This window comes from Melospiza melodia, chromosome Z (assembly GCF_035770615.1).
Source record: "Melospiza melodia melodia isolate bMelMel2 chromosome Z, bMelMel2.pri, whole genome shotgun sequence".
Classification (NCBI taxonomy): Eukaryota; Metazoa; Chordata; class Aves; order Passeriformes; family Passerellidae; genus Melospiza; species Melospiza melodia.
In genome coordinates, this window is record NC_086226.1 from 1,970,599 (window position 1) to 1,998,141 (window position 27,543).

Consider the following 27,543-nt stretch of genomic DNA (forward strand, 5'->3'; position numbering starts at 1 on the left):
CTCTCTTTCCCAACTGTCTCTCTCTCTCTGTCTGTGTACAGTGGGGATATCTCAAAACTCTGCTCCATTCTGTTCCAAACACCAGAGTTACTGCTCTTTTAAGAAACGTGTAACTTTTTCCTCATCGCTGTGGCATGTGGCAATACCATCTCTGCTGTGGAGCTGTATTTTGGTTTATGTAGCAAACCCAATGAGACGTGGCAATGCTGTCCTGAGGCAGAACAGGATCTTCAGGATCCCTGTATGTTAAAACCTGTGGATCTGTTAGAAGTAATTTCTCTGTGATGATCTTTGTGTCAGTCAGAGGTGACGAGGGTACAGCCTCGAGCCTCAGCTGTTCTCACAGATCTGTCTTTGGTGGAAGCAGGGCAATGTGTGTGTGGAACGTTTTGTATTCCTATGAAATTTTTTTGGAAAGAGAAGCGGCGTAACCCCATTTCTGCATCCAGACTTATTTCGTTCTTACTGAAATAAGGGCCAGCACTAAAGACTGCAAGCAGCAGCTTTAAAATAACATGGGTGAAAAGTGATGTTCTTCTTGCTGTGCTTCCAAAGGCGCTGCGGGCACACGGGCAGGGAGAAGGAGCAGCGGGAATCCCGCACTGGAGGCAAAACTGGGACGAGCTTCACCTGACAGGTGAAAAGTCGGGATTCAAAGTGGGGCAGCATCTGAGGATCAGGTGTGCAGGGAATGAGCAGGGAGTGCAGGGACAGCCAGGGAATAACCACACTGCTGCTGTCCCATCGCGTGGCTTCCAGCAGCTCTGGAACAGCGCCGCAGCTGAAACTGCGAAAAACAAGGAACATGCAACATAAAGTTATTATGTGTCTATGCATCCTAGTAATAGCTTGTAAAACTATATATAAAATTAATGCGTTTGTAGGTTAAAATTCATGTTACAAAATATATAAACTGATACAAATGTGGAATTATAAATATAGGTTTAAAAACATATTCATTATAGATATAATAAGTGGATTATGATATAATAATATATATTATATTATCACTATGGACATATTATGGATTTAATTTAAAACATTACATTGTAGATATATAATGGGAATAATTTCTTCCAAGTATCCAATATATATATATATATGTGTGTATGTATTTATATATATATATATATATATATATATATATATATATATATATGTATGTATTTATATATAAATATATACTAGTTACCGTGGAGATATTATGGGTATAATATATCCATATATGGATATGATAACATTTTTATAACGTGTATATATATATATATGTATAAATATAACAATATTGATATATGAATACATTATTATGTATGATATCCATACCGGGCATAATATATCCATAATATAGAGATTAAAAACATATAGAGATTAAAAAAAATAGTTTATGGATATCCATAGTGCATGGCTATGGATACAAACATGTCCATATAGGATATAAGGGATATAATTTACATGATTTATGATCATAGCCACATAGGGTATGATTACATATTACATACATAGGATAAAGAGGCTGTAACAGGTATATCAATAGGGATATAATGCATAGAACGGGTGTAATTTATATAATTTTTAACCATACCCATGTCACGGTGCGCCCTCAGGGCCCTGCGGGCTGCCCCCCGCGCTGCCTGTCGCGGCTGCCGGACGCCGACTGGCGACAGGCTCGCTGCGGGCTGAGGTCGGTATTTATTTATGGCAATAATCGTTACACTCTGTTTATTATTTGCCGCGCTGGCGGCGGGCGGGCCCGGCGCGGGGATGGGCGGGCGCGGCTCCGCCAGGACCCCGCGGGCGGCGGGCAGAGCGCGGCGGCGGCGGCGGCGGGAACAGGTCAGTGCCAGGGGAGCCGCGCTGGCTGCTCCCCCCTCTCCTTCGCGTGGGCGCGTCCACCGCCTTCGGCCGCGAACGGGCGGGCGGAACCATCGGCGTCAGGGAAAGGGGAGCCCACCGCGGTCGGGACTCCCCCGGTAGGGAATGGGCCAGCCCCTGTGTTTGTTGTGAGCTGGCGGGAAGGGGCGGTACCATCCCCGAGAGACGGGGGATTTGGGGGACGGGAGGACGCACCTCTGCCGTCCCCGTCCTTCCACCGAGGGACCTATATAACCACATATATCTCTAGAATATATCACATATATCTCTATAGAATATATGCCTCTTTCCCTTAGGTTGTGTCTTGTGTTCCTCGTGTCCTTGTCCCAGAGACCGGGGCTGGGGTGTCCCTTTGTCCTGACAAGGTGAGTTTTCCTTGGGATGTGATTAGGAAAACTGAGGTTCTGGAGGCTTTTTAGAACTTCTTGGCAGTCCATGAGCTTTTTCCTTAAAATCAGGGTGTGCTGAAAATGGCTCTGCTGATAACTTCCATATTTCCCAAATAAATGGACTGTGAACAGCAGAACCGATGGAAATGTAGGGTAAAAATAAAATAGTAACAGTAAAATAAAAACAGTAACAGTAGTAATAATAGTGATGATAATAATAATGATAGCAGCAATTTCCATTGAAATTGATGAAGCTTCTTAAGGAGTTCTGTTTTCAGATGTGTGTCTTTAGCATTTAACTTTGGCTTTAACAGTAAGAGAAGTATTTTTATTTATTTTCTTATTGCAGAGAACCAGCAGGAATAACGGTAGTGGAACATCAAAGTTTCCTGTTGTGTGTGTGTGTGCGCGCGCGCCACGTACCTGCGACCCCAGGCCACAAGACCATTTATAAAAATGTCTGCAAAGATAAAACTGACAGAAATCTATTAGGACAGGTTCCAGTCATAGTGGTGACTACTTTGTGTGCTTTTTTAAAAGTACAGACATACTACATGCTGTATGTAACCAAACTAGCTGAGCACAAAATTCTGGTCACTCATAGGGTTGGCAGATCCCAGAGAGGTTTGGTAGAAAGGGACCTCAAAGCTTATCCCATCCCGCCCCGTGCCATGGGCAGGGACATCTTCCACTATCCCAGGCTGCTCCAAGCCCCATCCAGCCTGGCCTTAGGCACTGCCAGGGATCCAGGGGCAGCCCCAGCTGCTCTGGGCACCCTGGGGCAGGGCCTGCCCACCCTCCCAGCCAGCAATTCCTAATTCCCAATGTGCCAGAATCTGTGCCTGCCCTCTGGCAGTGGGAGCCATTGCCTGGGTGCTGTCCTTCCATCACTTGGAAATTGTCCCTTAGGTACTGAAAAGCCAAATTCAGATCACCCCAAAGCTTTTCTTCTATAATCCCTACTCTCTCGGCCTTCTCAGATTGTTCTTGTGTAATAAAGAGGAGAAAATCTTGCTGTCTTGGATGTTTTCTGAGAAACAGCTCCTCAGACTTGTTCATAGAGTAAAATGCAGGGCTCGCAGCCCAAATGAGTGGGAAGTGTTTGTTTCTGGAGACAGATCTTTAACCAAGGGACTCTAACATCACCTCTCTGTTCACCTGGTGCCTTTACCCTTCAAATCCTGGCTTTTATTTTGGGCTGAATACGTGGAACCAGAAAAACTGCCCCTTTTGCAAGAGTGCGGAGTGACCCTTTGTGGTGCTGGATTTGCCTAAGCCCTGAGAGCTTCCTGGCTAAAAATCTGAAAAAATCCTGACTGAGCTGCCTCAGAGTGGCTGCGGTATGGGCTGCATCACTCTTAACAAAAAACAAAATCAACAATTTCCACTTTGGCTGAGCATTTTGAGCTTTACAGCCAAAATGCAGCTTTAGAGATGCACTTTAGAGCACTGTGTCTTTATTTTCACTGTTGGTGTCGGCGGGACTTGCTGAGGCCTTGCGCCAGCAATCCCAGGCCTAATGGCCCTCTCTCTCCCCAGAACCCTTGAGTCCTTCAGACAACTTTATTTTATTTTGATGCATTTAAAGAACAAACAGCACCCGATTTCCACAGAGTCTTTGTGAGGAAAAACACCCCACTCCATATCAGTTATGTGGGTTTTTTTAACTCCCCAGCAGTCCCAGGTGCCTCGGCCTGTCCCCGGGCGCGATGGCGGCGCGGCGCGCGCTGAAGGCCGTGCTGGTGGATCTCAATGGCACCCTCCACATCGAGGACACAGCTGTGCCCGGCGCCCAGGAGGCCCTCAAAAGGCAAGTTTCCCCTCTCTTCTGGGTTTGCTCTGGGAGGTTGTGTCAATGCTGTTTGCACAAAGGGGTGGGTGAGTGGGGTGAGCACGTGGCCGAATCCTTTGCGCTGTGTTCGTGCCAGGAGAGCTCGGCAAAGGGTGGACAGAGATACTGGTGTCACCTGAGCCCCTGCTGCTTTCCTCAGTGGCTCTTCCTGTGTTTTTTGAGCCTTTTCTAGACATAAAACCCCCAATATTCAGGGTGTCTCCACTGATTCACAGGTGAGACAGCCACAGCTGAAGTTGAGTTCTGGTGAATTACCCCAAAATCAGTTCAGCTGAGCTGTTCCTCAGGGCTCTGATTGTCAAATCTTTTAGATCTGTGCTGAGATAAAGTGGTATAACAGAAAAGCTTGGTCTAGGGAGCAAGGCAGCCTCTGCAGCGTTTTAATTTCATTCAGACAAGGCTTTTCTTGGTTATTACTGTTTTTAAAGTTTCTTTCTGCTAGGTAGGTAACCTCATTTCTTTTTACTTTTGTAGGAATTTCAACACATTAATAAACAGGGCAGTCAAATTAACTCTTTCTCTTTTGGTTAAAGAGTGCCTAAAGACACTGAGGCACAGCAAAGTGATTTATTCCAGCCAGGTCAGTGGTGAAATAGGACACACATTCCCAGGAATATTTGTGGTGTTGCAAGAGAAGACATCTTGCAATGGATGAGGAAAAATCCCAGAGTGATAGGTGATATTGTGGTGAATGAAGGGGGACACTTTAGGATTCTGGGGCAGTAAGGATTAATCAGGATATAGGAGCAGAACTGAATTCTCTACAGGAGCTGAATGGGCTGCTAAGGGTTTTATACAGCTGGACTGTAGCTCAGAGGAAAAGTTCACAGAGGCATGAAAAAGCTGCATTTCCCGCAGGTAATGCTGTGCAAGTTATTATGTCCTTAAGATGTAAAACTGCAAGGAAGTAAAAACTGCTGAAACATTGGGTACTCCTTCATTGCCCTTTCACTCACTATACTGTTTCCTGCTGCAGGGAGAAATGAGAGTCGATGTTCCTGAAATTCCATATAATATATGTGTGCTGTCACAGGTATGGAGGGCGGGTGGCAGAAAAAACAGCCAGGTCTTTTGGCTCAGAGGTTTGGCAAAAATTATTATCCCACTCTCTTTTCTGCCAGTCCACATCCCTCTCCTTCCCAAAGAGAAGCTGGAAGGAATGGCATGCAGCTTGCTTAGGGAAAAAATGGAGAGGTGCCTATTTTAGGGTTACTACATTCACAGTGGCCTATTGAGGTACAGAGGGAAAAATCATAATATTTTTTATTTTATCATCAACCAGAGGACTCTTTTCAGCTCATACATGTGAATGGTCAGTGTAAAACAAGAGATAGAAGAAAGTGGCAGGAGAAAGCAAGTCTCCAACTTTATTCTGATGTTCTCCACACAGTCCTGATGCCTGTGTTTGTTCCTATAGCAACAGAGAAAGTGATGGTGGGGGAATAATTAAAGGGAATGCTGTTGAAACTGTCACTTAAAATTATTTGATTGTTTGGCAGCATTTACTGTCAGCACAGGGCAATAATGTGGTTTTATGTGATACTGGTGTTCCTCAGGAAAGGGGGAAATGGCTGCAGAAGCTGGCATAAAACCACCACCAAGGTAACACAGGCTCCTGGAGCCTCCTGAACGAGCCACAGCTGCTGGGAAATTCACCCAGCAGTGGAGTTCAATATATTAATTCAGCAACAAGCTTATTTTGATCAAGAAGCAGGACTGTCTTATTTATTGTGTAGTTTGAATAAAAAGGTTTTTTCAGAATAGTTATCATGGATGTGCTGGCTGCTGCTGTGAGGAGGGAGCTGCAATCACAGTTTTCCTAAGGAATCTTTGTGGTAGGGGAGGGAGAGGAAGGGAGGATGACTTCTCTTGGTCTGGGGGGTGTAATTCTTGCTGTCTGTTCCACATCATACAAATTTTAGTGTGGCACCAGTCACGTGTGCTCTTTGCATCTGTCTCAGAATCTCTGCTGGTCAGAGTGACCCCAAGATGCGTTAGAAAGTCTCTTTTCCCAGCCTGGCATAACTCTTCAGTTCTTGTTCTCAAGGTTGTTTATTGTTTCTTATCTATAAAATTCTTTCTCCAACCTGCTGAGGTCTGTCTGGCAGGTCGGGTTGTGGCACACTGCCCAACCTTGGGGTAGTGTTATCTTCTTATACTAAAAACTACATGTACACTATTTACAATAACTTCCCAATATCACCTGTGTTAGACAGTGAGCTTCTACTCTAAACCAATCTAAAAGTGCCAACATCCCCCCAGAAGAGGGAGGCTAGGAAGAAGAAGGAAAAGGACAAGGCACGCCCAAATTTCTGCATCTTGGGACCCTGAGCCTCCATTCTAAACATCTCAAAAATCTTATTTTTCACCCTGTGGTGAATTCACTATCATTCTACCTAAACTTTCATGGCTTGTAAATCCTCATACAAGGTTGTTTTTTTTTTTTCCATGGGTCAAGATCAAAGTCACAGGTGTCTTGGGCCCTGTGCCAAGGTCTCTGATCCCCCTGGGCAGGGCTTCGAGAAGAAGAATTTCCTGGTTTCTGGTACATGTGCAGCCCTTGGGGCTGTCTTTAGCCCCAGAGAGAAGCAGAGGTGTGGGAACAGGAGGAGCCTGTGTCCAGTTTGCCCCTGTGTCCCCCCCAGGCTGCGCGGTGCCCCGCTGACCGTGCGGTTCGTGACCAACACCACCAAGGAGAGCAAGAGGGACCTGCTGGAGCGGCTGACGCGCCTGGGCTTCGACATCGCCGAGCACGAGATCTTCACCTCCCTGACAGCAGCCAGGAACCTCCTGGAGCAGCAGCAGGTGCGGCCCCTGCTCCTGGTGGATGACAAGGCCCTGCCTGATTTCACAGGTGAGGTGCTCAGGAAGCAGCTAATTAGTGAACGGCAATTAACGAGACGTTGTGCTCTCGATCGTCTACAGACCACCAGCCATGGTGGAGCCTAAATGTGGAATGCTGCAGGGTCATAAAGGTCCTTTCTTCATTTTAAATCAAACATCAAACAGCCTGAAGTTGTGTCTACTTGAGGAGCAGTGGGAATGGCAGCCAAGGCCTTCAGATAGTCAGGAATTCAGGTAAAACTCAGTGCTTTCCATTCATTTCCAGTGTAAAATATGAAGTAGTAGTTATCACGAGGTTATTGGTGCTTTATTGGACCTACCAGTGCTGATTTTTTTTTGTAGCAAAGATGTGTCAACTTGTGCAATACCTGACTTCCAGCAGAAGTTTTACTCATAAAGAGCTGAAAAAACTGTGTGTAGGCACACACAGCAGGCTGTTTCTTTGTTAATGGATTATTATTAAATGCAAAATCTTCAGACAATTATTGCTGATCTTATATTTAACATTTAGGTTTCACCCCATGTACTTAGATACCTTCACTGGTGACAGAAGGTTCATCAGGCTGAGTCCTCCAAACTGTCATCCCTAAGGATTTGGTTAAGATCTGCTTTGCTAACAGATGCTCCCATTTCCCTCCCTCAGTAATCAAGGGAGCAGAAAAGGATGTGTTCTCACTTGGACATCAAGAGTAGCAAAAATACCCACATTTTTAACATACTTAGAGTTGAAAACTGTATACTGTACACTCAAAATTTCTTATTTAAAGTCAAGGCAAGCAGAAGTTTGGATGGGTTGCCTTGCCCTTGCCTTACAAACTGAAATATTTTGGCTGTGTAATTTAAGTAGGTTGTAATCTTGCCAGGCTCTAGGAGTTTTCTGTTAAATTTTGGTGCCATAGTCTGGTCAAAAAATTCAGGGCTGTCAATGTTCAGGAGAAAAACCTCTGTGAGAGCAGTGAAACCTGGTAATCTGTTCTACCTAACAGCATATTCAGAGAAATGTGCCCCCAGCAATATTTGTGCTCCAGGAAGGCTTTCTTGGGTGAGAAACAGCAGAGGCAGCAGCTCTTTCACTGACAGCATTTAAATCAGCTCAGTCTCCATGGTTTTGGGATCTTTCCATCAGTTTTTCAGGAGCTGATGCTAATTTTGCACAGTCACAGGTAACTTGGGGTCACATTGGTGCATCATCTGTATTGCTGGGGTCTGGAGTGAGTTGTTTGATTTGTTTTTTCTGCAAGGGCTTTGGCTCACATATCCTCAGTGCTGCTTTTTGGAACATGTAAGTACAGTGGAGAGTGCTTTAAATTCCAGTTAATGGCTGCTATTGAGCCGTTCTTGGCTAATCTCTCTGTTAAAGCTGGGCACAGGCAGATGAAGGAATCCTTTCCTGGTTTAAGGGATCAGATGCTTCTGGGCGATGTCACAAACCCACCGTGGCACCTCTGAGTGGATGTTCTGCTGGCTGAGCACCTGAGGGACATGCAGCAGGAGGCCTGAGCCAGCCAGGAGCTCTGGTGGTGCTGCTGAAGGTGCAGAGGGTGTGTCTGAAGGTGGAACAAAATCCTCAGCTGATAACATGCCACTAGTGAAACCCTCCTGCTGGCGCTACTCTGCTTCCACTGCTGCTTCTGTCCAGGGGTGGGACTGCAGTGGAGCTGTTCCCAATGGCACTAAACCACCTTGAAAAAAACCTTCCAGAAAAGCCCAAATTTATCTAGGGTAACAGCTTTTGGGCCATGTTGCAGTACTGTCTTTATTGTCAGAATGGAACAACAGTCAGTAGAATTTCCTGTGGCTAGACGGAGTAGAAAAACTGGATGGGATTCACTTGAATTCCTGCTTTACTGTCTTACAAAGCACATAAATGTATGTAGAGAGGGGTTCTCAGATGGCAGGCAGTCATTCAGTTAAGAGAGGGATTTTTGTGTCCTGCTGCATTTCAGTGGGAGCAGTAGCAGAATCATCCCACAGCTGCTGTTAAGACTGTCCAGATCCTAGAGGATGGAACAGTCTGGATAGACCAGCACCTTTCCCACAGATGCTTTCTTCATCTGTAAAAGACATAAAAGCAGTCTCTGTGCTTTGACTGTGTCAGAAAATGCTTGGTTTTGCCTTAAAGTGATTAAATGCACTTTGCTGACTGTGGGCTGCTAAGTGTGAATGAAATCCTGTCTTTCCTAGGGATTGGCACAGATAACCCCAATGCTGTGGTGGTGGGACTGGCTCCTGAGCACTTCCACTACGAGATGATGAACAAAGCCTTTCGGTAAGGCAGCCCCTGGCAGGGGCTGGAGGGGGATTCTTTCTGGGAATAAAAGAGTGGTAGGAATATCACACACTGTGCAGCTTGTGAGGGAGCCACTAACCCTGTGGGATTTGGGTTCTCCACCAGGAACCTGAGGCAGTCCAGACCTCATTTCTACAGCTTTCAGGCTAAATAATGCAGAAGTGCAGTCACAGCTGTCACTGAGGGGAAAAGTTAGCAATTCATCAAGGGGAAATACACAAAACTAGGGATGTGGGGAAGCATTCTCAGAATTAATTGGGTTGGAAAAGACCCCCATCCCATTGAGTCCAACCTGTGACCAATCCCCACTGTGTCACCAGCCCAGAGCATTGAGTGCCACGTCCAGGCCTTCCTTGGACACCTCCAGGGCATCTCCTTCCAATACCTGGCCAGCCTTTCCCTGGGGAAATTCCTCCTCATGTCCAACCTGTACCTGCCCTGACACAGCCTGAAGCTGTTTCTTCTTCTCCAAGAGGAGAGGCAGATTCTGTGTTCAAAGCTCAGCCTTCAGAGCCTGTGTGCTGTAGGGAAGGAATCTGGTGTTTAGGGCAGATTATTCCTTACCTGCCTAATGCAGGATATCCAACAGTATCTTCTGTTCAGGAGTGACCAGCACAACCTGTTGGGCCAGGTGGGCTGTGGAGCTGATCTTGAGTGTTTTATTTTTAATGCTCTTTTTGCCTCTAGGCTGAGGGGTAAGTCAGAGCCACACTCCATCTGTGACCATCCATGAGTGCAGAACCATGCGTTCTTCTCACTGGTTCTGGCTTGACTCCACACTATATTTTAACTTGAAAAGCCTCTTCAGCTTTCAGACTCTGGATGTGAGCCTGTAGGTGAGCATAGCCCTGGTGATGCGTGGAATGAGCCCTTCCCCATCTTTGCTCACTGGATGGGGGCTACCATGGTTCTGCACCTTGAAATCCAGTGAAAACCCTCATACCAAACGCCTTAACCCGTCTTTAAAACATAAAATTAGAAGAGGGAGTATCAGTTACTGCCCACCAGTGTCTTAGGGAGGTTTCTTGGAGTGAGAGGCCAATGCTGTCCTCATCTGCTGCCAGTTCTGTGTTACATCAACAGATGTTGACCCAAACTGACCCTGTCTGCCTGGTTAGTAAGCCTTGCCAAAGGCATTGATTTTGGAATTTTACTTTGGGTCATTAGTGGACTCTTAATTTCACAACTGCATGAGCTTAACCTGTTCACTATCCCAGTGCTTACATCAATTGATTTGTATTTCTGTCCTAAATATATTAATTGTTGAATAATATCCATCGTTTGCTTCGGGCTGAAGAACAAAACACTTTAAAAAAAAGCCAGGATGGGTTCTGTCTGGCCTGTAACACCTCACTGATTTGTTCTGGGTGTTTCCCCCCATTCTCTATGGGGGATAAACTTTTGCTGGTGTCAGTTCTGTTAGGCCTGATGGAAACACTGGGCACAGGCACATTCTCTTCTTGTCGAGCCTTGCCCTATTCCTTCCCCTTTACTGCTCAATAATTAAGTCACTTGGGATTTGCATTGAAAATGGAATTGCATCGGGATTGCAGAACTCTGAGGTGAATCTGATTAAATGCAGATATCTAAGCGCAGGTTCCTGCGCCTGTGCTGGTGATCTGCGCTCTGGAGGGATAAGAGAGGCACTTCAGGGCATTTTTTTACCTAATAGTGCTTAAAATAGGGCAGTTGAACTGTGCCCTAGGAGTGCTTTTTTCCTCTGCACCAACTGTGAGGAGTCCAGGCTGACTAATTATGTGGCAGGCAACTATTCCATTGACACCCAACATTAACTTAGGTAAATCTAACCCAACACGAGTCCCAAAACGAGATATGCAGAGTCTGGCCGTTCTCCAGGCACCACTTGAAATGGCTGAGACTAAATTTCTCTTCCTTTATAAGTGGGATTTTGATGCCATGTTTGAAAGAATTCTCTCAGGTGAGATCTCTCCTGCAAACTGCTGAACATAGTGGTTGTGGTGATGCTGTCAAATTAAATTTTTCTGTGTCCTAAAGGCATCCTCCCATCATGAACCATGTCTGGCTGCTCACAGAAACACAACCCAGCTCTCTTCTTGTTCAGCTTGCTTTGGAATGCATTGATTCAATAGGAGTGTTTTGCGATAATTAAGTGAAATGAAATATCATTTATGCCCTGCTCAGAGCTTCCAGACTGCTCTGCAGACATCCTCCTAGGAGAATCCAGCTCACCTCAGCCAGCCTCCTACAACAGGGGCAAAGCAAGACTTTGTTTTCTTAAAGGCTTTTGTTTTTTTTGTTTTTTTTTTTTTTTTTTTTTTTGTTTTGTTTTGTTTTGTAAATCAGGGGTAGAGGGGAAAGTGAATCCTCCTTTCTGCCCTGAGAGTAACAGCTGATGTTTTACACTGGTGTGATAAAGATTGGAATGACCTGCATTACCTGGAGAAAGTGTAAAATCAAAGGGAAGATGTTTGGCAGTGCAGAAGGCAGTTCAGTGCTTGTTGCACTGAAACTTGGGAGGGGAGGACTGCAATAATTGCTGTGCTTGGTGCACCAGGAGCATTCCTGTAGTGCAGCACCTACACAGCTTCCCTTTGCTGCAGGACAGGGGGATGCAGTGTCTGCTGCAATGAAAATCTGCAGAGCACATAACAGAAATAAGTTGCAGGTTCTGTGGAATCGAGCCTGCTCAAACTCCCAGGGTAAACAGGGAAATTCAGAGGGACATGAATGCCTCAAATGGCTTTGAGCTTTTTTTAATGCAGCTTGTTACTGTAATTCCTTCAGTGCTAAAATATAAAGGTCAAATTATTCATCCTGTACTTGTAAGAAATTGTTCCCTGTGAGGGTGGGCAGGCCCTGGCCCAGGGTGCCCAGAGCAGCTGCGGCTGCCCCTGGATCCCTGGCAGTGTCCCAGGCCAGGCTGGATGGGGCTGGGAGCAGCCTGGGACAGTGGGAGCTGTCCCTGCCCATGGCAGGGGTGGAATGAGATTAACTTTAAAGTCCCTTCCAACCCAAACCATTCTGGGATTGTGTGAAAGCCTCTTGAGGCCTTCAGTTGTAAATATACTTCCTTTAATATAATTTTTGTGCTCTCTTCTTCATTCATTCATTCATTTTTTAGGTTGATTTTGGAGGGGGCGCCTCTCATAGCGATCCACAAAGCCAGGTATTTCAAGAAGAAGGATGGCCTGTGTCTGGGACCTGGACCTTTTGTGACAGGGCTGGAGTATGCAACAGACACCAAAGCCACCGTGGTGGGGAAGCCAGAGAAGACTTTCTTCCTGGAGGCTCTGCGGGGCACGGGCTGTGCCCCCGAGGAGGCCGTCATGATTGGAGACGTACGTGGGCACAACCTCAAAGGGGGCTCCAGAGCATGGAACTGTCATTTCTAGAGAGAAAACAGAGCTGGGGAAGGACCCAGGAGCAGCTGAGGGAGCTGGGCAGGGGCTGAGCCTGGAGCAAAGGAGACTCAGGGGGGCCCTTGTGGCTCTGCACAGCTCCTGACAGGAGGGGACAGCCGGGAGGTCGGGCTGTGCTCCAGGGAACAGGGACAGGAGCAGAGGGAACGGCCTCAGGCTGGGCATGGGGAAGTTTAGATGAGATATTAGAGAAAAATTCTTCATGAAATAAGACTTTGAGCACTGGCACAGGCTGCCTAGAGCATTGGTGGAGTCCCCATCCCTGGAGGGGTTTAAAAGCTGTGTGCATGTGTGGGACATGGGTCACTGGTGGCCTGCACAGTGCTGGGGGAAGGGTTGGCCTCAATGGTCTTAGAAGGCCTTTCCAACTTAAACAATTCCTTGAAAGTTCACGGGATTTAGTGTGTAATCCATGGGGTTTTCTCTCTTACTTCAGTCACTATTTGATCAGGCAGAGAGCACACACAAAACCACTCCTGTGACAGTGTGACCGATGGGGTAGCTGAAAGATCTGACTCTGTGTCCCTGCTTTTAAGTGATGTGCAAAGCAGAGACGGTTATGGAAGTGTCTGTGCCCACTAACCCCTGCTCTCCTGCTGTGTCCCAGGACTGCAGGGATGATGTTGGTGGTGCCCAGCAGGCAGGCATGCGTGGGATTTTGGTAAGGACAGGTAAGTACTCAATGGATTGATCATTTCAGGAGACAGTGGTGCCTTCAGTGGTCTCACTGTGTGCCCAGAAGTGAAGGAACTCTGAGCCCTGGGGCCAGCCCCCACCTTCCACATCCCTGCTGGGGTGGGCCAGAGGCAACTTGTCAAGCAGAACATTGTGACAGCAGGGCTAGAGCACAGCACAGACCACAGCTGATGGCAGGCTGACCAAAGCCATGGATGGGGACTGCTGCTCTTTTAGGTGTGAATTTTTGCTCTGACTCAAAAATCCAGAGCAGTAATCACAGAACAGAGGGAGCTGTTACTGTCACACCTTAGATTGCCAAAATCAGTCACAGCAATGTAACTTCTGATCGTGCAGGAGCTCTGGTGACATTCCTTAACAATTACAAATGTAATTTTGCTTTGTATGGAAGTGGAACCTGGAGGGATTGACAGGTATTGTTTGTGTTGTTGATGGACCCATGGACTGGGAAAGGTCTCTTTGAGGTGGCAGCTGCTCATGCCACACAGTGTGACATGTTGAAAATGAAGGGAAGTTATCCGGCTTTTCTTGAGAAGAGTCTTCAGAGAGGTGCTCTTCATCAGGAACTGTCGTAATAGAACAGGGAGTATTGGGTTCAAAATGAAAGACATGAAATTTAGGTTAGAGATTTTAGGAAGGGGGAAAAAAAAGGAGTTTGGTAAACTAACTTTGTGTTAATCTGTTACAGGTAAATACCGTCCAGCAGATGAAAACAAAATTAACCCGGCTCCCTACTTGACCTGTGAGAATTTCCCAGAGGCAGTGGAACATATCCTGAAGCAGATGTTGTGAGAAAGGGAACAGGTAGCTTGAAGAAACATCTGTTTCAAACAATTTCCTTCATACTTGCTTCAAAAATTAAGTCTCAAGATCAGTGCATGCGTGGCATCCACCAGAAACCACCCTGGGCTGTGAGGGGCAGGGGATCCATGTGGGCCCAGCACAGGCACACACACAGGGCAGTGTTTCCTTATTTCCACTTTTCAAAGAATACCTGATGAAAAGTGCCATCAGGAAAGTGTCACCTTCTGCAGAATAAGCTAAACTGAAAACATGCACTGAAAACACTCGAGTAAACAAAGCTCAGACAGAGCCTTAGAGCTCAGTGGCCTGTAGTGATTTCACTGATGGCTCTGCTCTGCTCTGACTCAAAGGTAGAGATTATGCTCATTTAGAAGTGACTCTTAAATGAAAATATCACCATTGCTTAATAATAACTACTGTGGCTGTCTTTCATTAGAGATCCTATTATTTGCTTTTCAAATTTTACATAAAATTAAAAACTGTCAGCATTTTACAGATGTTTTAATTAGATCCTGTTATTAAAAAGAATGATACAGAAACAAAACTCTGGTATTAAATGCCTTAGAGACTGTGACTTTTTAAAATTAGTCTTCAGCAGGGTCCTATTAATGCTACAGTTGCAAAATTTCACTTTTGTTGGGGATTTTTTTGTTTCTTTTTAATGTTATGGAAAAAATCCTTCACAAGCCATGGGGAGAGATTCCACTTTTTACAGTTGGTTAGCAGAGCTGTAAAATGAAATTTAATTCTGTAGCGTGCAATGCTTTTCCTATGTACTACATCCCCCAATATGAACCAACTTTGTAATGATGGTAAATGGCTTTTCTGGTCCATTTGCAAACTGTAATAATCAAAGTCCTTTACAGTTGTTTTACAGTGCTCCTGTGTGTTAAATTATTAGATTGTAATTATGCATTACTGGAGTATTAACCTTATTGAAAATACAGTTTTGTGTTAATGAGCCATGCTCGTTCTTGTTAAACAAAACCATGGTGATGAATGAACTCCTCACATGTGACAGTGTCTCTCTGCAGCCTCCCTTGGTGGGTGGTTACTACGTTCAGATTTAGACTATGCCAGGAACAGAATGGGTGGATGGAGGAGATTTTGCAGTACAAACTCAAGAATAAATCACAGAATCTCAGAATCATTTAGGCTGGAAAAGTTACCTAAGATCATCGAGTCCAACCATTCCCCAGCACAGCCAAGGCCAGCAGTGACCCACATCCACAGGTGCCACATCCATATGGCTTTTAAATCCCTCCAGGGATGGGGACTGCACCACTGCCCTGGGCAGCTGTCCCAGGCCTGGACAATCTTTCCCAGGAAAAAATAATTCCAAATATCCAACCTGAACCTCCCCTGGTGCAACTTGAGGTTGTTTCCTCTCATCGTGACGCTTTCTGCCTGGGACAAGAGACCTCTGAGGAACAGAAGCCATCTTTAGATAGTGTCTGTGGGCCCTCGTACTGCCAGCTTCAGTTTTGCATAAATTCACACGTCTGGGTTTTGTGCCAGCCATTCTGAACCTGTTGGTTTCTGCTTGGAAGGATGGATGTGAGGGAGGTCTGTGGCCTAGGGTCACAGTTAGGTACAGGAGGTGGGAGATGTACCAGCAAAATCCTGTGAAGGTATTTCCCTTGGAGACTTCCAATAATGTGTGACTGATGCAGGAATAAAAGGGACTGTCAGTGCCTCAGAGGTCCTGGAATGTGCTGGAAAGTTTGCACAACCCTGGTGCTTGGAATGCAGACACACACAGCCCAAGGAAAACTGAGAACTGCATGGAGGGGAAGTGTATTGGTGAGCAAGGAGGAGGGTGAGAGAGGGCAGTGATGGGACCTGGACCCTGAAAAAATGACAAAAAATGAAAAAATGTTGGAATTTCTGATGGGAAGAGTGCAGGACACGTGGCAGTGCTAGCTGCACCTGGCCATGTGTGTGAGCAGGGGAACATTTGGCACAGCCTGCACAGCTGCCTGCAGCACCCACGGGCAGGGCAGGCTGGCACGCCTGGGAAAGGCCTGCAGCATCCCTCCAGGGAGGACAGGCTGCGGGAGCTGGGGCCGTGCAGGGCTGTGAGAGGGCCGCAGCCCCGGCTGTCCCTGTGTCTGTCCCCGTGTGCAGGGAGGGACAGAGCAGGGCCCAGGCGCCGCTCCAGGCCCAGCAATGCCACCAGAGCCACGGGCAGGGACTGAGCCCAGCAATTCCCCTGCGCAGGAGGCACAAAAACAGAGACCAGACAGGGCTGGAGTCTCCCTCACCAGGGATATTCCAGAGCCCTCTGGACACAATGCTGTGCCCTGTGCTCTGGGATGGCCCTGCTGGAGCAGGGATGTGGCACCAGCTGTGATCCCCTCTGGTCCCTTCCAGCCTGACCCATGCTGGCGTTCTGCGATTCTGCTTTATGGCTGGCTGCAAACCAGCATTGGGTAGCCGCCAATTTAGTTAATTATCCTAAATTTGCTGATTTTCTGCAGTTTTTCTCTAATTCCTTGCCTTTTTCACTTTGGCAATACCCCAAACCAGTGGTACAATAACATGCTTCAAGGCTTTGAACTCAGCTGAAAATAGTGACAAACTAGCCAAATTTACATGCCCTGCTAATTTCACTGAAAACTCCTATTTTGTGTTTCATTAAGAAGGGTGCAGGTCTCTGCTGGGAAAGCTACACTGACTGTGATGTTCTACAGAGTGTCCGAAATGGAGAATTAACACTAATTGTCTATCTGCTTTTAAACTTTGCTCCAGTTCTACCAAAATCTGTCATGAATAAAGACTGAGAATCAATCAATCAATCAATCAATCTTTTAAGTCTTTATACATAAAATTAAGGCTGCAGGCTTTGTTGCATAGGATTGTGCCATCACACTAACTCCAAGAACTTTTTTGAATAACAACTAACCACCACCCCTTTACCCACCCCTGCATTTTGAAAGTAAAGATTTCCCTCTGACACTTGTCACTGCATTTTGTTCCTTGAAACAAGAGCACTTCCTTCCCCATCAACATTTGACCCTTTGGAGGCCAGTTTGGATGGCAAATGGCTTGGAGGTTTTTGATTTCTCCTGTCAGACAGACTCAAATTCCCTCTGCCAGTCTGTGTACTTCTGGCTCAGATTCTTTGCTGATGGCTTGGTGTGGGTGATCACATCCAGGAAATCTGCGGTTGTGATTGTGTCCAGCTGGATCGTGGGCAAGTTACTGTTACCTGAAGACAAGAAAATTGAAAAAATCCTGTTACTATAACCAAAAGACACTTTTTAATATCCATGCCTAGTCCAACACTTAGTGTAGGAAAACAACAGACTAAATGTAGTGAGATAAATAAAAAATTGCATTTATGCTGAGAGCACAGATAGTGACAGCTTTAAAAGAAGCCCTGATTTTTAGAAATTTTACAGGGTTTGGAACAGTAGATTTTAACACTTTCCCAGGCAGATATCAGAGCTCCACCTGCTGGAGTTAGAATGTTCTTTCCAAGAGTTACAGCAGGATATCAGCATTTCCCAGGCCAGATTCTCTGCTTAGAGCTGAGGTACCTGGCTGATGATTTTCCAGAGCATCGAAAATTTTTCTCACTGGTCTCATGGCTGCCTCCTTGCACACGAGTTTTATGTCTGAGCCAGAGTATCCATTTGTTTCCTGTGAGGGGATGAGAATGATACATTACAGTTCATGAATCAGACATAAATGGAATTTGCAGGCATATATATTGTGTATGTATTTATATAAATATTTGTGAAGTCTCTTGCTGTCTGAAATACACATCTATATACACACAGAAACACACACAATTTTTTTTTTTGTACTGTCCCCTCAAATTCAGTAGCTTCTTATCCTTTGCATGCCTGCAACATCTCATAGGACCAAGAAAAATACTGGGTATTTTCTTACTAAATGACAGCTTTCTGTAAGGGAAATAAAACCCACCTTTCTGAGTCCATCCTCAGCTTTGCAGTTAATAAAATAAATGTATTCCCTTATGAGCCCAGAACTGAGCAGTATTGTCTCTCTAAACAGATGTAAGAATCTCAGCTGGGTAAAGTAAAATATTTAAGGGCTGGGACCTTGAGCAACCTGAGCTAATTGAAGGTGCTCCTGCTTACTGCTGGAAGTTGGAACAAGATTATCTCTGAAGTCCCTTACAGCCCAAACCATTCTAGGATTCTGTTTCCGAAGAATCCAGGATGTGACAAAGGGCTACACGAAGGAAGCTGGGGTACCTAGTGAATCTCTTCGCTGCCAAATGCTCTTTTCTGCCACATCAGTGGAGCTGTGACAAACCCTCCCTTCACAATTAACTGTTCATTACCCTGATGAATTGGAAATGCTCCCAGCTTGGTGAGAGCAGTGATAAAATCTGCTGTTGCTGGATGTCTCCCTGTATTTAAGGCTGAAAAGCTGGGCTGGCAGAGAGGGCCAGCACACACCGTGTTGCACGCAGAGCTGCGCGATGATGGCAATTTCCACTTGTCTCTGTGTGTGTGTCTGTGTGTGTCTCTATGTGTCTCTGTGTGTCTGTTTCTGTGTGTGTGTGTGTGTCTCTGTGTGTGTGTGTGTCTATGTGTGTGTGTGTGTGTCTATGTCTCTGTCTCTGTGTGTGGGTCTATGTGTGTCCGTGTCTGTGTGTGTGTGTGTCTGTGTCTCTGTGTGTCTCTGTGTGTGTCTATGTGTCTGTTTCTCTGTGTCTGTGTGTCTGTGTGTCTGTGTGTCTGTTTCTCTGTGTCTGTGTGTCTCTGTGTGTCTGTGTGTGTCTCTGTCTGTGTGTGTGTCTATGTCTCTGTCTCTGTCTCTGTGTGTGTGTCTATGTCTGTGTCCGTGTGTGTCTGTGTGTGTGTGTGTCTGTGTGTGTGTGTGTCTGTGTGTGTCTGTGTGTGTCTCTGTCTGTGTCTCCGTGTGTCTCCGTGTGTGTGTGTGTGTCTATGTCTGTGTCTGTGTCTCTGTGTGTGTGTCTGTGTGTGTGTGTCTCTGTCTGTGTCAGTGTGTGTGTGTCTCCGTGTGTGTGTGTGTGTCTATGTCTATGCGTCTGTGTCTCTGTGTGTGTGTCTGTGTGTGTGTGTCTCTGTCTGTGTCAGTGTGTGTGTGTCTCTGTGTGTGTCTGTGTGTGTCTCCGTGTGTGTGTGTGCCGTGCCCAGCGCCAGGTCCCACCAGTGCCGCTCTCGCTGGTTCCCAGGTGAGCTGAGGAGGTGCCCAGCTGCCTGTGTGGCAGTGCCTGCACGCTGAGATGCTGTCCCAGCCCACCCGGCTCAGCAGGCTGTAGTCCAGCTCCGCCCGGAGCTTGACGCCGCCGCTGTTGCTCAGAGGGGGCAGCCAGTGCTGGATCATCACCCGCCGCGCCTCCTCGCTCGGCAGGTCCACCAGGATCCTCTTCTCCAGCCGCCGCAGCATGGCAGAGTCCAGCTCCCTGCAAGCACAGGACAACAGGCAGCGTCTCAGCGTGGAGACCTGGCTTTGACAGCAACACCCTCCCCTAGCTGTGCCAAAAGAGAAAAAGGGTTAATTATCCAGAGTATTCCTGTTCAGTGATATGCTACTTGTGATAGCAATGCTAACAATAACAATCAGAAGTTGCAATTTCCATCCTTTGCCCTGGTACTCATCTGCAGCATGTCTCATCAGCAACATCATCTCCCTTTCCCCCTCTGCTATTAAGGAGTCACTACAAATTGTCTGTCTGGGGCACTCTCAGGACTAATTAATTGCTACTTAGTAAGGGATGTTCAGTAGGTATAAAATCCAGACTGAAGGTCTTGGATGCCAGACCGTGTATCATGGCAGAACAGGACACCAAACTGAGACTCCTCCTGCAATACAAATTATAAATAATTGTTTATATTATTTATATTTTGTTTAAGTTTGTTTTATTTTTATTTATATTTTCATAATTATAAATAAAGAGCCACAAAGGACATTATCCTTATGAAAAATATGTGCAGGATGAACATACTGGATAAATGTGTCAGTGAGCCAAAAACTCTGATTCCGTCAACATTAAGACTGGTTATGATATTTTGTCTAAAAAAGAGATAAGAAAAACGTCCTGTACCAGTCTTTCTCTACTGGCCCCATTCAGTCACAGACACATTATTCCAGTTTAAAATATTATTTAGTCCTTATACCTGGCAAGAAAATCTCGTCCAGGGGAAACCCACTTCAAAGTTTCTTGTACAGACAGAAGAACAGAAGCTCTAAGCATCATTTCCACCTGTGCTGGCACAAAGAACCAGCTGCTGGAGGATTCTACCTGCAACCTGGGACTGCAGATACACTTAAATCTGCCCCATCTCCAATTCCCTGGGTGAAATATTTTTCCCAGCAAGGTCAATTTTAAAGCAACAAATGGAGTTTCTTCTTTCCTTCTAAAAGGAAACTCCCTTTTAGTTCACAGGGAGTTCAAAGCCAGCTCAAGATGGATTTGTAGCCCAACACCAGAGCTGATTTCTGTTACCTTTGGTGACTTGTCCTTATTTTTTTAATACCAAGTGTTTCTATGGCACGACACATGATAAAAAAAAAAAAAAAAAAAAAACAAAACAAAAAAACCAAACAACAACAACAACAAAAAAACCACCAACCAAAAACGGGCTCCCAAATCCCCACACAAGTGGCTGCCCAATCTTAGCATGCTTGGCTGTCAGCTCTGCAGGAACAGAAGTGTCCCTCTCCCCACAGTGTCATGGTGTGGGAGACCTTGTTCCTCGTACACTGATCCAAACAATGAACACAAAAATCAGAAAACCAGGAGCCCAGAGGATAACAGGAATTCACTCAGATCCACCCTTGTGCTTGTAATCAAGGCCTCAGAAGTAAATACCAGGATTTGTTAATCAACAGCTGTTGCTATATTGACAATATTATTATTGCTATATTGATATTAGTATTTTTATGCTGCTTCAGGTGCTGTCCAATGTTCAGTGCAATGTCTCTCGCAGAGGGTCCCACCCAGCACAGACAAAGAACCATGTTAGTCTCCTTTCATCTTCCAAATGTATTTTTCAGCTCAGCTTCTTAAAATTGCCTTGCTTGGCTGGAAATAATTACTCTGGCTGAAAACCCTTTGCTGTTACTTAGCCATATTAATACTCACATTAACATCATCTGTGTAAAGAGGGCAGAAGTTCTCAGGGTTTTAGAGGTGCCCACACAGGTACTCTAAAAAGCCTTTGCAGGTGAAGGACAACCACAGCCAGCCTCTGCAAATAGTCTGCACATCCCCCAAATGACATTTTCCATCACTCCTCCTGCTTCAGGCCCCCAAGAACACAGACTCATGAGCACCCTTAGCCATGTTCTGTAAGTAAGTCTCCAACAGAAGTCTGTTGGAGCTGTGGCCCAGAGGAGCTGTGCCAGAGGAGCTGTGCCACAGCTGCTCTGTGGCTGTGCCATCCCCAGAGTGTTCAAAACCAGGGTGCTTGAACAACCTCGTCAGTGGAAGATGCAAGTGGCAGGAGAGCAGAACTAGATGTGCTCTAAAGTGTCTGCCAACCCAAACCACTCATTCTGTGATTCTCTGATTCTGTGATTCTGTTTATCCAGAAGGTTACGCTGACCTGTTGGCTGAAGAGGGAAATAAAGAAACAATGTTTTTGTTATCTTGAGTGTTTAGGTTGTTGCTGAATTGTTTTGTCAGTGATCAGATGCAAGGTTAAGTGACATTAACCAGAGCAGAATACAAAGCACTGAGCCAACCTAAATATTCTCTGAAACAACAGCCAATGGGAGTACTGAGAGATGCTCATGAAAAGATAAACAAAGCTCTACAAATCCATAAGATGGATGACTTTTTGCAATTAACATTAGGAGGCATCACAGATTCACAAAATGGTTTGGGTTGAAAGGTAAGAATCTATCTGTGTGCACCACAACTTCACCCATCCTGAGGGTAAGGGTGAGAAGAAAACAGCACTGCAATGAAAACTGAATTAAATGTGCTGATACACTAGGAAACATTCACTCCATGATTAAGGATCTCTTTATTCCTTCACAAACAAGGCCTATATTTTATTTAATGACATTCAACCATTTCAACAAGTAATTTGTTAACAGAAATGCCTTGCAGATGAGCAGCAGAAAGCAGGGCTGGGCAGCAAGCACAGGCTGAAGAGGAAGATCAATAGCTGCAGTGCAGCTTAGGACACTGTAAAGAGCTTTGTTTAGGCTTCTTTTCATTCTTCTAAAAGCAGCTTGGTACCAATTATTTTTTTCCCTGATCAATAAATATCTATGTTAAACAAATCTCTTGAAATCCAGCTTAACAACAAATGTTTGCAAGAGCACAGGGCAGTGCTGTGAAGCCACAGCTTAGGTTGCAGTAGGCCTTTTGAAATTTTGTTGTGAAATATTCCTGTGGAGATGAAGTCTAGGTCTGACAGTAGGAGCTAAATGTCCTAATGCTCATAAAAATAATCTGTAAATATATAGTTGGGATCCTAAAAGAGGTTTAAAACCTGCTGACCTCTCTGGAGGCAGATAATCCCAAATTCCTCAAGGCTGGAGAACCCCAGTGATGTGACAGCTCAGGCTTTCACCAGGCTTTCCATCCTCCTCAAACACCTTTCTAAGCATTCACCCAGCCCCTTCTTTAAGCATTTTCTCTGTGGTAGGAACATTTCCACCAGACAAGAGAGAAAGTCCAAAAGGAAGTTCTAAAGTCTCAGGTATAAAACTTTCAAAAGTGAAACCCCAGCTGCCACTCTTGTTCCGACATGGACTTGACTGCTTTCTTTCAGGGCAGGTCCCTCAAAAGAGAAACCTTTTTGTTTTTTCTCAACCTTTAAAAAAGGCTGTCATTTTGGATGCTTCAAGGAAGCAATTTTGCAGAAATTAGAACTTGAGTATTTAAAAATAATCAAAAATCAAATACATAAAATACTTAAAACTGAATTCTGTGTATTTTACACAACTTCCCAGAAAGCTTATTGATTGTATAAGGCAGATATAGGGTAAAAAAACACATGCAAAAATCACTCTGCATGTATAATTATCTCACAGGATAATTTAAGAGACCACAGGTGCAATGCACTGCTCAGAGCTTCTTCTGAAAGGGCAACCATTCTGCAATAATGTAAACATTTATATGTATTACTGACAGAGAGATAAATGTATCAATACTGTATTAATTCTCTTTCAAACTTAACTGTCCACACAGAGAGCAGTTATTTTTTTCAGCATTTTCTTATACAACTGGAACACAATTAAATCTCATTCAGCTCAGTTCCTTTTATACAGATATTGTAACAAAATGGGGAGGATTTTGCACTGATTTAAATTCATGAGTTTGTCCAAGACATAAATCCCTGAAACCAACATACAGACTTTGCTATTATGGCTATAAAAAAAAAGACCATTGTGGCTCTGTACTCACACTTCTGGGCCAGAGTAGGGACCAGCCTAACTTAGTACAGCTAACTTCTATGCAAATTTTAGGTGCTCACACAGCCATTCTTCTATTTAAAGAGCCTGAAAACCCTGGACAAGACAAGCTAGGCTTACCTGCCACACGGGACTGATTGAAAATATTACCTTTGAGCCTCAATTCTCAGGCAAAAGCTCCACTTCTGTTGTTTAATTCTACCTGCCTGTTCCCTAGACCTTTTCAGCCAGGCCTGACAAAAAGGGGATCAGCTGACAAGAGGAATAAAATATTACCACAGACTTTGTGAGAGAACATTTGGTGATATGCACAACCAAAATGTGCATTTGTATGTTCAAATAATACATGATCTAGGACTTGAGACTTTTTTTAAGTACTTAAAATGAAGCAGCTGTTGTTACACACCCAGTGACATTCAAGACACTCCCAACAGTCTGCTGATCACAACCCTGAGCTCTCCAGTCACAAAGAGAGGCTTTTCCAACATTTGTCCCCATGGTAACTTTGTAAGATTCAGCCAGAAATCACTGATGTTGAAAAACAATCCATGAAGCCTGTGTCTTTGTGGGTACAGAGCCCTCTCTGGCTCCCAGCTGGTTTTAGGTGGCCTGCTCTGTGTCTGTCACACTGCAGAGCTGGGCAGGTGTCATATCATGAAACAAAGCACCTCTAAGCCAAATTTCTAGTTTTGCCACTTGAAATGCTGCTGAACTGCTGCTCACATGAGGTCATTCCATGAACACCCCCCACTGGGGTCCAACAAACGACTCCCAGACCATGGCTTGAAGTTCTTTGGAAATAGGACTGCTGTCTTCTCCTGTTCTGACCCAGGTGAGAAGGAAACAGACCCACTGCTCTCCATGTGAGAGGGGAACAGACCCACTGCTCTCCATGTGAGAGGGAACAGACTCACTTAGCTCCATGTGAGAGAGGAACAGACCCACTGCTCTCCATGTGAGAGGGGAACAGACCCACTGCTCTCCATGTGAGAGGGAACAGACTCACTGCTCTCCATGTGAGAGGGAACAGACCCACTGCTCTCCATGTGAGAGGGGAACAGACCCACTGCTCTCCATGTGACAGAGGAACAGACCCACTGCTCTCCACGTGAGAGGGAACAGACCCACTGCTCTCCATGTGAGAGGGAACAGACCCACTGCTCTCCATGTGAGAGGGAACAGACCCACTGCTCTCCATGTGAGAGGGGAACAGACCCACTGCTCTCCACGTGAGAGGGAAACAGACTCACTTAGCTCCATGTGCCCTTAGGGAGAAGGGTATCCACAAAGACCTCAGTGCTGTGAGGATCAGCAGCTCCTCTCCTGAGCATCCACAGTCGTTACACTACAAATGTTACCTCCCTTCCTTATCCTCTCCAACTTGTCTTGTTCCCAATACACATCCTGCCCAGCTCAATGAAATTCCACAGTTCCAATCTTAAACTGTTTTTTCTTCTATACTAAATTCTGTTGAAAAAACTGAAGAATTTTGTCCCTCAACTTTTCAAAGTCACATTTGATACTAATAAAATCCAACATTCCTATTTATGGAGTATCCTTCTAAGCACCAGATGTTTTAAGCACCTTACAGTTCCAGGCTGAAAACCCTTCTTAGCTTAAACATAGTAAATAACTTGCCTATAGTCAAATACTCCATTTTAAATATTAGCAGCTGGTACAACCAGCATATGTTGACTTTATTATGGATTATTCTCATGTGACACAAATAGCAAGAATTGAAGAGTTTAAAAGTAGAAGCTCAAAATTAATCTTTAAATGCTTTAACCAAATATCAAGGCTTTTTCTGCAGAAGTCTAAATAAAATCTTTATCTGTGCTTAGAAGCTCATGAAAATGTATTCAAAATGTACTCTCTGGATCTCTTACCATGGCAGATTGGAAGCTGCTAAAACAAATACAAGATCATCAGATCGGGCCAAGCCATCCATCTGCACCAGTAATTCTGTTTTCATCCGCCGACTTCCTTCGTGCTCACCACTACCAAGATTCAGAGAAATGGTATTTGCTCAGTGCATTAATCATCTTTATTTATACAGTGTCATTCACAGCAACTGAGCCCTTGTCACAGTTTTGCCCCAGTTCAAAGCATGATTAAGCTCCATTAGCTAACATCTAAGCATTAAAATCAAGCTTTCTAATGATTACTTAAATGGACTCTTTTCAGTGCATTAAAGCAAGGAGAATTCACTATTACTGAATCCAAAGAAAATATTTATTTGGTTTTTTTCTTCATGTTAATCTCCATGCAAGACCAACATTTACTGCAAAATAGCTAGGGCTCCAATTGAGTGACTGACTGATTGATTGATCTACAGCAGGGAATTCTTACAATGTGATAGCTGCCATTAAATAACTGGTACACCTATCTCTTCAGGGTAGCATTTTGCTGTGACTGAATCTGAAGTGGCCACAAGAAAATAAAACTACTACTGAATTCAACATTTTGCAAAATGTTCTATCAAAAGAAAACAGAAAAATACACCACACTGATATGAATTTAGAAAGTGGCAGAGACCACACAGAAAGGATCCTTCTTCCAAAAAGGAGAACTTAAGCAAAGTGCTAAGAACTCTGGCCCCAATACAGGTAATCTGTTTTGCAGAAAACCAGCTGGAACTCTCGGTTCCAGATGTGAAGCTCTTGGAAACTCCTGGATCAAGCCCAGGGAAAACATCAGGACCTTAGATGGTAAGGGCTGCAGTTCAGGTTTAATGACTTATTTCTGCAAAGGCATTCAAACATCAATGCCAAGTCAGTATTTAATAAGTACCTGTAAAAATAAGTACAGCATCGAGGACAAAAGTCCTTATTAGAATATATAACCCAGTGATGTTAATGAGAGCTTTTAAATATACACATGAAGGACAAATTTGGCTAAACATTTGCATCTAAGTGAGAATGACTAGAAGTAGCATCTTTGTCCCATCACAATAGGACATACTCTATTTACAAACAGTAAGCATACAATATAGACATACAATATAATACATATAAAGTGATCATGTAATTCACTGCACATAAATGATAATAAAATCCCCTGTAACAGGTTCCTAATGGTTGTAACAATATTTTTATATTTCTCTGGCTTCTTTCCCATCCCTAACCTTTTTTTAATGTGTTTTTAACTAAAAATTGTCTTGAACCTTGGATTCAAGTAACAACATACTCCCAGTCCTGCAATGGGGAGTCCTGACAATGCCACCAAAATCTGTCACTAATGGAAATGCCACTCCACTGTGTACACTCCCTATTACTCTGCTCTGCCTATGTTCTAAGTGCCACAAAATAAGCTGCTTCTTACTTACCTCTAACAATTCACGTGTTGTTTCCCTCACAACTGCCCTTTATTTCCATTTCAAATCCCTTTAAAGTACAGCACACCTGGTTATAAAGCCCTGCGCCTCTCTCCTTCTTGCTGTCCCTGTAGCCCCTTGCTAATTCTCACAGAAGCTCTCTTGCTTCTCTGCCGTGACTGACACAAGCACTGCACCTCTCCCTTTAATCCCAAAGTGGTCCCACCAGTTACCCAGGAACAGTGCCTCTCTGACTCATAACTGACTCCAGCTCATCCAGGAAAATTGTGGAAGGAGCGTGGTACCGGGCGAGCTCAAACAACACCTGCCAGAGAGAACAGTAAATGTGAAAGAGAAATTGACACAAGAAGGCACTAAAGTGAACTGGCATGGAAGACAAATTAACAGCACCCACATCCCAGGGGATATCTGCTGGAAAAAAGCTCTGGCCAGGCTGAGGGTCCCTGAATCCTCTCAAAATCTGAGAGGTTTGTAAAGGAGATATAAAGAACACAGCCTTGTAATCCTGTCTTTATGTGTAAATCTTTCTGTCTAAATCCTATCAGAGTACCCTGAGAATAATGGGATAGAAGAAAATGATCCATCAGAGGATTCTGGGAACTCCTAAATTGTTACTGAGATTAAACATGTGCCTTTTGTTGTTGCTCCATTTGTACTTTTTTTTTTTTAATAAGGATTTGAGGAAA

General features: G+C 44.7%; 2 protein-coding genes across 12 annotated transcripts in view; one reads left to right on the plus strand and one right to left on the minus strand.

Moving 5' to 3' along the window:
• Positions 1-1,793: 1,793 nt before the first annotated feature.
• HDHD2 (haloacid dehalogenase like hydrolase domain containing 2) lies at positions 1,794-15,109 on the plus strand. Of its 4 annotated transcripts, none has more exons than XM_063180224.1 (8): positions 1,794-1,833; positions 2,169-2,237; positions 3,937-4,071; positions 6,759-6,967; positions 9,142-9,226; positions 12,351-12,567; positions 13,256-13,319; positions 14,033-15,109. In XM_063180224.1, the coding sequence occupies exons 3-8, from the start codon at positions 3,971-3,973 to the stop codon at positions 14,134-14,136; spliced, it is 780 nt and encodes a 259-aa protein (XP_063036294.1). In that variant the 5' UTR covers positions 1,794-1,833; positions 2,169-2,237; positions 3,937-3,970; the 3' UTR covers positions 14,137-15,109. The 4 variants fall into 4 exon arrangements, with proteins under 4 accessions (XP_063036294.1, XP_063036293.1, XP_063036290.1 ...); XM_063180223.1 differs by lacking the exon at positions 1,794-1,833 and adding an exon at positions 2,611-2,629 and having other exon boundaries at positions 2,017-2,237; XM_063180220.1 differs by lacking the exon at positions 1,794-1,833 and having other exon boundaries at positions 2,017-2,237.
• A 1,841-nt stretch (positions 15,110-16,950) lies between these two features.
• KATNAL2 (katanin catalytic subunit A1 like 2) overlaps positions 16,951-27,543 on the minus strand; it is a 29,607-nt gene continuing 19,014 nt past the window's right edge. For 2 of the 8 annotated variants that reach the window (XR_010031148.1, XR_010031147.1), the window contains exons 12-15: positions 27,070-27,161; positions 25,410-25,520; positions 17,691-19,555; positions 17,315-17,359 (exon numbers count right to left, since the gene is read on the minus strand). Coding sequence is in view for 5 of the 8 variants with exons in the window: in XM_063180215.1 (XP_063036285.1) it covers positions 17,220-17,359; positions 17,691-17,793; positions 19,393-19,555; positions 25,410-25,520; positions 27,070-27,161 (609 nt within the window). In the remaining 3 variants the exon portion in view is untranslated. Of the gene's footprint in view, positions 17,360-17,690; positions 19,556-25,409; positions 25,521-27,069; positions 27,162-27,543 lie in introns of those variants that run through there. The other 6 variants (XM_063180216.1, XM_063180215.1, XM_063180218.1 and 3 more) reach the window with 6 other exon arrangements.

What these genes read in the sequence shown, in the direction of transcription:
- HDHD2 (XM_063180220.1), top strand. Translation starts at nt 2,152, where the DNA reads ATGCCTCTTTCCCTTAGGTTGTGTCTTGTGTTCCTCGTGTCCTTGTCC. An exon ending in ATGATGAACAAAGCCTTTCG is followed by an intron (nt 9,227 to 12,350) that starts GTAAGGCAGCCC and finishes TTCATTTTTTAG; the next exon opens with GTTGATTTTGGAGGGGGCGC. An exon ending in AGGCCGTCATGATTGGAGAC is followed by an intron (nt 12,568 to 13,255) that starts GTACGTGGGCAC and finishes GCTGTGTCCCAG; the next exon opens with GACTGCAGGGATGATGTTGG.